General features: G+C 56.8%; 1 protein-coding gene across 1 annotated transcript in view; it reads left to right on the top strand.

The window, feature by feature from the left end:
- LOC123355764 (antigen WC1.1-like) overlaps positions 1–13,147 on the top strand; it is a 69,262-nt gene that overhangs the window by 21,891 nt on the left and 34,224 nt on the right. Inside the window, exon 2 of the mRNA XM_044998420.1 lies at positions 12,714–13,017. Within this exon, the coding sequence (XP_044854355.1) occupies positions 12,714–13,017 (304 nt within the window). The remainder of the gene's footprint in view (positions 1–12,713; positions 13,018–13,147) is intronic.

Genomic DNA, 13,147 nt, shown 5'->3' with positions numbered 1-13,147 from the left:
TGGCTGCAGGTACAGCAGGGTGGGGCTAGCTGGGCCCAAAGGCTCCTTTAACCCCTGCTGTGCTGGCAGGGTAGTTCCACATGATTGGAGAGGAGGGTGAGTCTTTTCATGGCCCTTATAGTTATGTCCATGCTTGTCACTAATCCCCGTCTTCCCTGGATAGAGGTGCAGGGCCAGCTTCTAGGGCCAAACCCAGGGTTCCTTACTCAGGCAGGCAGCTATTGACTGTCATGTGAGTTTGCTTTGTACAGACTGAGTAGAAACAGAATAAAGGACTCAGGATTGGACCCATTCAGAATTATTCTAGAAATAACCAGTCAACCGTCTACAAACTGCCCTGTGCACTAGATACCACTGAGAACAAACACATTCGGGAGCTGTGACGTTTCTGCACCAAGCGATTTTTGAGAGATGCTGTCCTGAGAGAATACTAGAAAACTTTACAAAAAGTCACAGTCACCTTCTTATATATAGTGTTGTTGTAGCCGTGTTAGTCTCAGGATATGAGAGAGACAGGGTGGGTGAGGTAATATCTTTTATTGGACCCATTTCTGTTGGAGAGAGGCAAACTTTTGATCTTACAGAGAAGAGCTGTGTGCAAGCTCAGAAGCTTGTCTCTTTCACCAACAGGAGTTGGTCCAATAAAAGATATTACCTAACCCACCTTGTCTCTCTCAACCCCTTCTCGTCCAGCTTTCACTTCTCATTTCTGGTTGGATTCATACCAAACTTTGCCAAAACTTTCTCCTCTGCCAAGGTTCCAACTCAATCAGTGCACAGGCTGGATGGTGCCCAGGGAATGAATCAGGGATGCACAGTGAAAGAGGCTTCTGTCTGTAGGCCCCAGCCTCATTGGTTGCAGCAGCAGCATTGCCATCATCGGCAATCCCTCCATTCGAGGATGATCTCTACCACAGATTTACATATGGGTCCCGAGACGACTCAGGAGTCCGATCCTGGAACCATAGATCTGCCCGCAGTAGGTACAGACATTTCCTGACAAGTCAGCTGCCTGCTGGGAGAAAGTTCTTTTTCTTTCCTTCCTTCTCTCTCTCTTTTCAACTTCAAGGGCAAGGCACTTCTCCTCAAAGCAGGCCACTGCCTGGTGGAGGATGTGGCATCACTGAGATCGGTTGGTTCCTTGCGCCTCCCAGCTTGTGATGTCCACATGAGTTTTCTTGAGATATACTTTCAGTGTGTCTTTGTAGGATTTCCTCTGACTACCACGGGATCTCTGACCATGGGTGAGCTAAGAGTAGAGGGCTTGTTTTGGGAGGTGAGAGTCTGGCATCTGCACACAATGTCCAGGCCAGCGGAGTTGGTGGGTGTGGATCATTGCTTCAATGTTGGTGGCATTGGCTTCAATGAGGATGCTGGTGTTAGTGCAGCGATCTTCCCACTTGGTGCAAAGGAACTTCTGGAGGCATCATTGGTGGTACCTCTCCAGACTCTTGACTTGCTGTTCATAGGTCACTCAGATTTTGCATCTATAAAGGAGTGTAGGGAATAACAATTGTCTCATAGACCTGGATCTTGGTGTCCTTCGGTAGGTCACGGTCTGTGAAAACGCGCCAGAGCAGTTTCCCAAAGGAGGCACTTGCACAATGGATCCTGTGCTGGATCTCACTGTGAATTTTTATATTTTGAGAAAGTTGGCTACTGAGGTAACAGAAGTCCTCAACTCTCTCCAAGGTCTGTCCCTTGATGGTGATTTCTGGTGGGTCATGTGCAAGGCCTGAAGCAGGCTGATGGAGCACTTTAGTTTAGTTTTCTTGATACTGAGTGAGAGTCATAGGCATCGATAAGCTTGTGCAAAAAATCCAATGTGGACTGAAGGTCATTCTCAGTGTTTGTGATGATGACACAGTCATCAGCGTACTGAAGGTCAGTAATGGACGCCCTGAGGACCTTAGACTTAAAGCAGAAACATCAAAGATTAATAAGCCGCCCATCCTTTCTGTATTGAATGTGAACTCCGTTAATAAATTTTGGAGGGCAGACAAATCTGGGCAGCACCTGCCACAGGGCTTCGCGACTGACAGAGTCAAAGACCTTCGTCAAATCGATGAAGGCCATGTACAGGTCCTGATTTTGCTCCCGAGACTTTTCCTGGATATGGTGGGCAACGAAGATCATGTTGGTTGTCCCTCAAGATGGTCTAAAACCACACTGAGAGTCTGGCAATATTCCCTCAGCAAGGGGAAGTAATTGGTTTAAGAGGATACGGGCGAGAGTTTCCCCTGCTGTAGATAGCAAGCCAATGCCACCATAGTTTCCACACTCCAACTTATCTCCTTTTTTAAAGATGGTGTGACGGGGCGGGACAGCCCCGCACTGGTACAGCAGGGGTTAACCCTTCTTTGCTAGCAGAGGAATCCACGCCCAGGAAGCTCTGCTGGGCATGCTCCAACTGGCAGACCGGTATAAAAGCCTGCAGGTCTGCTCAGTCTGGGCTGACCACCGGGGGAGAAGGGCGCAGACCGTCAGCTCCTGCGGGAGGAGAGCCAGTGAGCCTGGACCGGGACGTCAGCCGAGCAGAGGCCGTACCGGAGACCCCGGGGAGGGACGCCGGCCGGAGGGGACCTACGGGGGAACCGCTCCCACAACGCCGACGTCCGGCTAGACAGGGTAGGAAGTGACCCAGGGGATTGTAGAGACTGACAGCCTTAAAGCTGCAGTACCGCTCGGCGTGTTGTGGGCGGATCCCCGCCGAGCGGGTGGCAAGGAGAGCTTGCCGCAATCAGGGCCCTGGGTCGGGGCTCGGTGGAGAGGGCGGGCCCGAGTCCCCCTACCCCACCCCTTAATACCCCGCCTCGAAGGGGGCGGTTATGGACTCTGGCCGCTAGGCCGTGCTACCCCACCCCGACGGGGTGTTTGTGGACTCCGGCCGCTAGGCCGCGCTACCCCGCCCCGAGGGGGGCGTTTGTGGACTCCGGCCGCTAGGCCGCGCTACCCCGCCCCGAAGGGGGCGTTTATGGACTCCGGCCGCTAGGCCGCGCTACCCCGCCCCGAAGGGGGCGTTTATGGACTCTGGCCGGTAGGCCGTAATACGCCGGCTGCCAGGGGCAGACCGAAGGACAAGTGAGTGGCGCGGCGCTAGGCCCCCAGCCCGCCCCTGCCACAAGGGGGTGCTGGGGTGTCAGACCCGTCACAACTGGCACCTGACCAGGGACCTGAACGGGCCTGAGATAAGGCCACAGGACCCAATATGGACCCCGAGAAACTTTTGAAGTGGCTGCTGGAGAATCAGCAGCAGCAGATGGCGCAACAGCAGCAGCAGCAAACTCAGCTGCTCCAGCAGCTGGCGGCCCAGCAGCAGGCACAAGCCGCACAGCGACAGGAACAGCAGCAGCAGCTGATCCGGGAGCTGACAACCCAGCAACAGGCGAACCAGGAGCGGCTGGTTCAACAGATGGCGGCACTAATCGGCCCGGCACCGAGTACGCCTCTAGGGGCCGTCAGGGGCAACCCCGGTGAGGGTCTCGGGGGATTACCCGTGCGCCTAGCTAAGATGGGGCCGGGGGATGACCCCGAGGCCTTCCTCGTGACCTTTGAACGAGTCGCGACCGCCGTACAGTGGCCCCTCACTCATTGGGCCACGATACTGGCCCCCTACCTGACGGGCCCAGCTCAAGCGGCGTACCGGAACTTGGACCCCCAAGACGCACTGGACTACACGAAGGTCAAGGCCGCCATCTTGGACGAAGTTGGCGTCAGCCTGGAGACCTACCGCCAGCGACTCCGCCGGGAACGATACACGCCAGGGGCCAGGCCGCGGGCCGTGGCCCAGCGAATCCGGGACCTCTGTTGTAGGTGGCTGGAGCCGGAAGGGCGGACGGGCGGTCAAGTGGCCGAGATGGTAGCCTTAGAGCAGTTCCTGCAAGCCCTGCCTCCGGGAGGGAAGGAATGGGTGCAGCGACACCGCCCCAAGACCCTCGCGGACGCGATTTCCCTGATGGAGGACTACCAGGCAGCAGATGGGGCATTGAAGACCAACCCCCAGGGGGGAGAGCCCGGTGGACGGAGCCCAGGTCAGGCCCGGGGGCCACGTAAGGGGGACGGGGGAGACCCTCGGCGGCATGTCCAGCCCCCCGGAATACCAGTAACCCGGGGCCCTAGGGCGACACCCCGAGGAGATATCCCGCGATGACCGGAGGAGGCACCAACAAGGCCGGGCAGCCCCCGCCACAACCCTATCGAGGAAGGGAGACGGGACCGCTGCTGCGAGTGCGGTCAGGTAGGGCACTTCAGGAGGGAGTGCCCGTACATGGATTGCAATTATGGGCAGGTGTTGACGGCGGGTCACCGGGCCCGGGCTTGGGAGCCGGGGAAAATTGTTCTGCCGGTGAAGGTGGATGGGACGTCTGCCTGGGCCTTAGTTGACTCCGGGTGTAGCCAGACGGTTATTCGGGAGGGGCTGATTAAGCCCACCGGCCCCGCCGGGGCCCCCATCCGGCTACAGTGCATCCACGGGGATGTGAAGCCTTACCCCACTGTCTGGGTACAGCTAGAGGCGGCCCAACACCGGGCGCGGTGTCTAGTGGGGGTGGCTCCTAAGTTGGCTTACCCCGTGGTCTTAGGGCGTGACTGGCCGGGCTTCACAAACCTCTTGAGGGAAGGGGCTACGCCGCCAGGGAGGAGAACTGGGAAACGGGCTAGACGACCGGGATTTTTAGGCCAGCCAACGGCCGAGGACCCCCTAGAGGGGCCCTCGGGGAACTCTGGGAGAGGGGTACGGAGCCAAGTCCCCACCGAAGCGCCGACAACAGAGGACCCGGGCTGGCTAGAGGTGGACACCGACTTCCTCGAGGAGCAACGAGGGGATACCACTCTCAGCCGGGCTTGGGAACAGGCGACTAGCCCACCAGGGGAGGAAGACCCGCCCCACCGCCAGCCACAAGGGCCCCGATTTGAGATCCATCGGGACTTACTCTATCGGGTGGTACCAGAACCACAGACAAAGGAAGAGCTACGCCAGCTGTTGGTCCCGCGGCGGTTCCGACGGGACTTGCTCCGTCTGGCACATTCGGTGCCATGGGCCGGACACCTAGGCAGGGAGAAGACGTTGCAAAGGGTGGCCCAGAGGTTCTTTTGGCCGGGCATCCATGCGGAGGTACAAGATTATTGCGCCTCCTGCCCAGAATGCCAGAGAGCCGGTCCAAAAGGTGTACCAAGGGCCCCCCTCGTACCCTTGCCGGTGGTGGGGACGCCTTTTGACCGGATAGGCCTGGATCTCGTGGGACCCCTGGAGAAGAGCGGCACAGGTCATAAGTACATCATGGTGGTGGTCGATTATGCCACACGCTATCCCGAAGCGGTGCCACTGAGGTCCACCACAGCACCCGTCATTGCTAACGAACTATTGCAGATCTTCGCTCGGGTAGGTATCCCGAGGGAAATACTAACGGACCAAGGAACGAATGTGACCTCTAGATTGATGGCAGAGCTGTGCAGGCTGCTGAACATCTAGGCACTAAAGACCTCCGTCTACCACCCCCAGACGGATGGCTTGGTCGAGCGATTCAACGGCACTTTGAAGGCCATGCTGAGAAAGTTTGTAGAGGACGACCCACGGCACTGGGATAAACTACTCCCCGCACTCCTCTTCGCGGTGCGAGAGGTACCCCAGGCGAGCTCCTCTACGGGAGGAAGCCTAGGGGTATCCTCGATCTCCTAAGGGAAACCTGGGAAGAGCAGGAGACCCGTGTTCGAGGGTCAGTGCAGTATATCCTCCATCTGCGGGAACGCCTCCGGGAGCTGGGGACCTTGGCCCGCGAAAATCTGGTTAGAGCCCAGCAGACTCAGGAGGCTCAGTATAACAAGGGGGCCAAGGTGCGAACTTTCGGGCCGGGGGATCGGGTCCTCTTGCTGCTTCCTTCCTCAGAGTCCAAGCTGCTGGCCAAGTGGCAGGGCCCCTTTGAAGTGGTCAGGCGGATTGGGCCGGTCGACTATGAGGTACGGTTGTCCGGGCGAAGGAGGGATACCCAGGTCTACCACGTGAACCTCCTTAAGGCCTGGAGGGACCGAGAGGGCCTGCTGATAGCCCCATACCCGCCAGAACCGGAGTTGGGGCCGCTGGTGGGAGAGCCCGAGACAGCCGGGACGGCGGACATAGGCCACGAGCTTACCCCACCCCAGCGGGACCAGGTAGAATGACTGGTGGCGGCGTTCCCCGTGGTTTTGTCGACGCGACCCGGACGAACCACGTTAGCAAACCACCACATTGCTACCGTTCCAGGGCACAAAGTGCGGGACACACACCGCCTGCTCCCCAGGAAGATGTGGGAGACAGTGAAGGAGGAGCTCGGGCTGATGCTAGCCTTAGGGGTGGTGGAAGAGTCGCGGAGTGAATGGCGGAGCCCCATAGTGTTGGTCCCCAAGCCAGACGGGACAGTCAGGTTTTGCATCGACTTCCGCAAGGTAAACGCAATTTCACGTTTTGACGCCTATCCCATGCCCCGGGTGGACGAGCTGCTGGAGCGGCTAGGAAAAGCCGAGTTCATCTCCACCCTGGATTTGACGAAGGGATATTGGCAGATCCCGTTGACACCGGCCTCACGAGAAAAGACAGCATTTCCAACGCCGTTCGGACTCTACCAATTTACTATGATGCCGTTCGGATTGCACGGGGCCGCGGCTACCTTCCAGCGACTCATGAACCAGGTGCTGAACGCACACAATGAATACGCCGCAGCGTACATCGATGACATTGTCATCTACAGTAGCACTTGGGAGGAACATCTGCAACACCTGACCGCAGTTCTACGGGCATTAGGCGAAGCCGGCCTCACCGCGAACCCGGCGAAATGTCACCTGGGCCAGAAGGAGGTGACTTACCTGGGCTACACGGTTGGCAGGGGAAAGATCCGTCCCCTCGTAGACAAGGTGGAAGCATTAAGGACGTACCCTACGCCCACAACCAAGCGGCAAGTCCGGCAGTTCTTGGGGCTGGCCGGGTACTATCGGCGGTTTCTGCCTAACTTCGCCACACTCGCTGCCCCACTGACGGAGTTGACGTGCAGTTCACAACCCCAGAAAGTACGCTGGACGGAAGGCTGCGAAAAGGCCTTTTGCGCCCTGAGCGAACAATTAACACGGGAATCGGTACTAGTTCAACCAGATTTTTCAAAACCCTTTATCCTACAGACGGATGCCTCGGAGGTGGGACTGGGGGCCATACTGTCACAGGAGGTAGGGGAAGAAGAACACCCGGTCTTGTACCTTAGCCGCAAGCTGTTCCCCCGCGAAACCCGGTACTCCACCATAGAACGCGAGGCCTTGGCAGTGAAGTGGGCGGTCGAAGCACTAAGGTACTATCTATTAGGGAACCCCTTCTCCTTAGTGACTGACCACGCGCCCCTCCGATGGATCAATAGTATGAAGGAGACGAATAACTGGATCATGCGGTGGTACCTGTCCCTCCAACCCTACGCCTTCCGCGTGTCACATCGGCCAGGCAAGGCTCATGGGAACGCGGACTTCTTCTCCCGCATCGGGGAGGAGGAGGGGGAGGCGGGAGTCCAGGGTCAGCCGGGCCCGACGGCTGTCTTAAGGGGGAGGGTGTGTGACGGGGCGGGACAGCCCCGCACTGGTACAGCAGGGGTTAACCCTTCTTTGCTAGCAGAGGAAGCCACGCCCAGGAAGCTCTGCTGGGCATGCTCCAACTGGCAGACCGGTATAAAAGCCTGCAGGTCTGCTCAGTCTGGGCTGACCACCGGGGGAGAAGGACGCAGACCGTCAGCTCCTGCGGGAGGAGAGCCAGTGAGCCTGGACCGGGACGTCAGCCGAGCAGAGGCCGTACCGGAGACCCCGGGGAGGGACGCCGGCCGGAGGGGACCTACGGGGGAACCGCTCCCACAACGCCGACGTCCGGCTAGACAGGGTAGGAAGTGACCCAGGGGATTGTAGAGACTGACAGCCTTAAAGCTGCAGTACCGCTCGGCGTGTTGCGGGCGGATCCCCGCCGAGCGGGTGGCAAGGAGAGCTTGCCACAATCAGGGCCCTGGGTCGGGGCTCGGTGGAGAGGGCGGGCCCGAGTCCCCCTACCCCACCCCTTAATACCCCGCCTCGAAGGGGGCGGTTATGGACTCTGGCCGCTAGGCCGCGCTACCCCGCCCCGAAGGGGGCGTTTGTGGACTCCGGCCGCTAGGCCGCGCTACCCCGCCCCGAGGGGGGCGTTTGTGGACTCCGGCCGCTAGGCCGCGCTACCCCGCCCCGAAGGGGGGCGTTTGTGGACTCCGGCCGCTAGGCCGCGCTGCCCCGCCCCGAAGGGGGGCGTTTGTGGACTCCGGCCGCTAGGCCGCGCTGCCCCGCCCCGAAGGGGGGCGTTTGTGGACTCCGGCCGCTAGGCCGCGCTGCCCCGCCCCGAAGGGGGGCGTTTGTGGACTCCGGCCGCTAGGCCGCGCTGCCCCGCCCCGAAGGGGGGCGTTTGTGGACTCCGGCCGCTAGGCCGCGCTACCCCGCCCCGAAGGGGGGCGTTTGTGGACTCCGGCCGCTAGGCCGCGCTACCCCGCCCCGAAGGGGGGCGTTTATGGACTCCGGCCGCTAGGCCGCGCTACCCCGCCCCGAAGGGGGGCGTTTATGGACTCCGGCCGCTAGGCCGCGCTACCCCGCCCCGAAGGGGGGCGTTTATGGACTCTGGCCGGTAGGCCGTAATATGCCGGCTGCCAGGGGCAGACCGAAGGACAAGTGAGTGGCGCGGCGCTAGGCCCCCAGCCCGCCCCTGCCACAAGGGGGTGCTGGGGTGTCAGACCCGTCACAGATGGTAACAATGTTGGCATTTCTCAAGTCTTCCGGAATCTTCTCATTATACCAAATCTGAAGAAAAATGAAGCTCCCGACAGCATAGCTCTGAGGATCATTGCAGCACACAAGCCCCTTCACTGAAACAAGGTGATGGTCCCCGAAGAGGGGTTGCAGCAGTGGCAAGATGTGTAACCAATACAATTATGCTGAAATTATGCTCCTGGCTGCTATGGGCCAGTGAGGCACCAGGCACTAAAACTGAGATGAGGGAGACCTTTTCCACCTATTGGACCGAGGCAGTGTAGGGATGAAGCCACCTGAACTGAACGCACACCAGGGTGAGAGGGGAAAGTAGATGAGGACAAGGATGCAGGGGGAATATTCTGAGTCTGGAGTCTGGTGGATGGAGAGAAACTGGGACTGGGAGAGAAAGCGGGAGATGGGGACTGACTGGGCAAGGAGCCTGGGACCAGGAGGAGGGGGAAAGAGACTCGGACTAGCTAGGCAGGGCGATTAGGACAGAGAGCGGGTGGGGAGAGACTGTGACTTGCTGATCAAGGAGATTGGGAGCTGGGAAAAATGGAACTGACTGGGTGAGGAGTCTGGGCCTGGGAACAAATCAGGAGGAACTGGAGATGAGTGAGGAAAAACAGATCAGATCAGGAACCAGGGTGTCGGGGGAGTCTAATAGTAACTGGGCAAAGAGTCTGGAATAAGCAGCCAGGGTAGGGTGGGGGAGACTGAGAGCAGATCTACATGAACATTTAGTATGTGGGAAGCTGGGGTGTAAATCTCCCCTGCACTGTCCTGCCAGGCACCAAGTGTCCATGTGGATGGTCTGGCTGCGCACTGAGGCCTTGTCTACACTACTGCTTAAGATGATGTAAGTTATGTCGCTCAGTGGTGTGAAAACAACCCCCCTTCCTTGAGCAATGTAACTTACATTGACTTATAGCAGTGTCTGCATCACACTATGTCAGTGGGAAACGCTCTCCCATCAGCAGAGCTTCTGCCTCTCGATGAGGTGGACTAATTATGCAGACAGCAGAGCGCTCTCCCATCGACATAATATGTCTTCACCAGAAGCGCTAAATCGGCACCGCTGCGTCGATACAGTGGCACTGTTTTAGTGTGGTAGCGAAGAGAAGCCCTAACAGTTCCCTTGTGTGCTTTGATCTATCCCATTTCCAAGCACTAGGGAAATGTTAGTGCACAGCAGCAGGCTCCACACGGACACTCAGTGTGCAGCAGGCTAGTGTGAGGTAAATTTACACCCGTTTGCCACAAGCTAAGTGTGTGTAGAGAGAAACCCTGAGACTGGATGAGACATCCAGGGAGGGAAACTGGGGCTGGGGGCAAACAGGACAACCCAAGGTAAGAGTAAGAGTGAGAAACAGAATAGATGAGGATCCCAGAGGGGTGGGACAGCACAGAGAACAGGGGGGAAACTGGGACTCCATGAGACCCCTGCCTCATTCAGTGCACAGGATAGACAGGATGGGCATGGTTTGGGAGGGTGCAGGGGGGCATTGGCAGAGGCAAGGCATGGGGGGGCATGCAGGGTCCGTGCAGGGAGCAGAGGGAGCGTGATGGAGTCACTTCTCCTGAGGCTGAGGGTAGCTGCTCCGGTTGCTTCCTCTGCAGCTGGACACTTCTTCCCGGGTTCTAGTGCCTGCCCATTTCCTGTAGAAGGGTGAGTGCCTGCGGGGGGGAAGAGGACACTGGGAGAGGGGGATGGGGCAGGGGACAGGAGCGAGAGGAAGGGGGATGGGAGGGGGCACGGGGCAGCAGGCAGGGGGATGGGATGGGGAAGGAAAGGAGATACAGGAATAGGAGGAGGCAGCGGGACCCCAGCATGTGGTGTCCAGGGGCGGCTCTAGAAATTACGCCACCCCAAGCAGGGCGGCGCACTGGGCCGCCCTTCCCCGGTCCCGCGGCCAGGGCAGAAGTGGCTGCGGACGGTCCCGTGGGTCTGGTGGAGCATCCGCAGGCATGTCTGCGGGAGCTCCGTCCGAGCCGCGGGACCAGCGCACCCGCCGCAGTCATGCCTGCGGGAGCTCAAGCGGAGCCGCGGGAAGAGGGGACCCTCCGCAGTCATAGCTGCGGCAGGTCCACTCCTCCCGGGGCTCCGGTGGACCTCCCGCAGACATGACTGCGGAAGGTCCGCGGGAGCCAAATGCCGCCCTGCCACGAAATGCTGCCCTACGCGCCTACTTGGCGCGCTGGGGTCTGGAGCCGGCCCTGTTTGTGTCCCCTCAGCAGCAACAGCCCCAGCAGGGAGGCGGCTGCAACAGCCCTGGGAGGCACCAGAGCAGTAACATCTCTGCAACAGCCAGTGCCAGTGTGGCCGCAGCTCCCAAGCTCCGGTCACTGCAGTAGGCAGCAGCAGCTGGGGCTCACCCATTAAGCTATCCTGTCACTGTGTTCCTATGGATACATAAATAATATCACTCTCCTGGACCTGGTACTATTCAATATTTTCATTAATTATTTGGATGATGAAGTAGAGAATAAACTTATAAGATGTGTGGATGATACAGACCTGGGAGGGGTCACAAGCTCTTTGGATGAGAGTTTTAGAATTCATAATGACTTTGATACATTGGAGAATTGGTTTGAAATCAGTAAATTAAAATTCAGTAAAGACAAGTACAAAGTACTAGACTTAGGAAGGAAAAATAGAATGCAAAAAATCCAAAACGAGGAATAACTGACTAGGCAGCAGTACTGCAGAAAATGGATCAGAGACTGAAATGGGTGATGCTGTTTTGAAAACAGGAAATGTCATTCTGGATTTTATTAACAGAATTGTCATATGTAAGACAGAGGAGGCAATTGTCCTGCTGTACTCATCACTGGTGAGATCTCAGCTGGAGCACTGTGTCCTATTTGGGTTCTCTCTCTAGGATGGGTAGGTAGGACAAGACGTAATCCACTTAGATTGTAGAAAGGGAGAGTCAGGTCAGATATTAGGAAAAACCTTCTAACTATAAGGATAATTAAGTGGAATCCCCATCATTGATGACTTTTAAGAACAAGTTAGACTAATATCTATCAGGGATGGACTAGCTATACTTAAACCTGTCATGGTGTGGGGCTCTATGTTTTTTGCTGCCCCAAGCACAGCAGTCAGCCACATTTGCTTGGTCACGTGGATTCGGCGGCGTTTCTGCAGGAGGTCCACCAGTCCTGTGCCTTCAGTGTCCACCAGTCTCACGCCGAAATACCGGCGGAACCTCCCGCAGGCATGCTGCCAAAGGCGGACTGACTGCTGCCCTCACAGCGACTGGCAGCCCGCCCCCCCATGGCTTGCTGCCCCCGGCATGCGCTTGCTGCGCTGGTGCCTGGAGCTGCCCCTGGTGTGGGGGGATGGACTAGCTGACTTCATGAGGTTCGTTCCAGTCCTACATTTCCATTTATTCCAAGATTTGATAAGCTATTCAGGCCTGCTGATTTTTAAAAAAGTTTATCCCCAGTAGATACTGTTTAACATCCTCCTTAGTTACCAATGGACTGCAGAGTGGTTCACCCTCTTCACATAGTATGAATACACATCGTGCTTCTATCCAAAACCAGAAATATTTATTGAACACTTCTGCCTTATTTGCATCATTATAAACTATTTTACCATCTCCATTTGTAATGGGCCTACTCCTTTGTTAGGATTTGTTTGTTTGTTTTCGCTCCTAATATATTTTTAAAAATTCTCATTATTGTTCATAGCCCAGCCAAACATGGATTTTTTTCCGATAGCTTTAGCTTCCCTTATCGATTTCATAATTTCTAATGTATATTGATTACTATTGAATTCCCCTCTTTCCATTTTTTATACTTTTTTTTTAAATTTCTAATTGCTGCATGCACTGCCCCAGTGCACCAGGACGGGCTTTTGGCCAAAGTTCTAGGGCAGTGGAACACCTAACTCCCTAAGGCTCCTTTGTAATTTTCATCCTTCATTGGCTTTCTAGGACACGTTGAGCTCCAGCTGGCTGGAGGGGACAGTGCCTGCTCAGGACGTGTGGAAGTAAGACATGGAGACACCTGGGCTACAATCTGTGATGCACACTTTGATCTCAAAGATGCCGGTGTTATCTGTAATGGACTACAGTGTGGAACAGCTCTATTTATCCCAGGAGGAGCTCACTTCGGAAAAGGACATGGACCAATATGGACTGAGGAATTCCAGTGTGTAGGGAATGAGTCACACCACGTGTACTGTCCCAGGATATCACACGGGAGTCCGACATGCTCACATGCAAATGTCATATGCTCACGTAAGAATTTGGCACGTCTCTAAAATCCCAGTGTTCTGTATTCTAGAGCAGGGTGCAACAATAAATGATCTAACTCTGTAGGGAGCTGGGATAATAGGGCTGCTATCAGCTTTTAGTAAAACCTGAAC

The sequence above is a fragment of the Mauremys mutica genome, chromosome 1 (genome assembly GCF_020497125.1).
Source record: "Mauremys mutica isolate MM-2020 ecotype Southern chromosome 1, ASM2049712v1, whole genome shotgun sequence".
NCBI lineage: Eukaryota > Metazoa > Chordata > Testudines > Geoemydidae > Mauremys > Mauremys mutica.
Note: the sequence above shows the minus strand (reverse complement) of the source record. Positions and strands in the feature narration are given on the sequence as shown.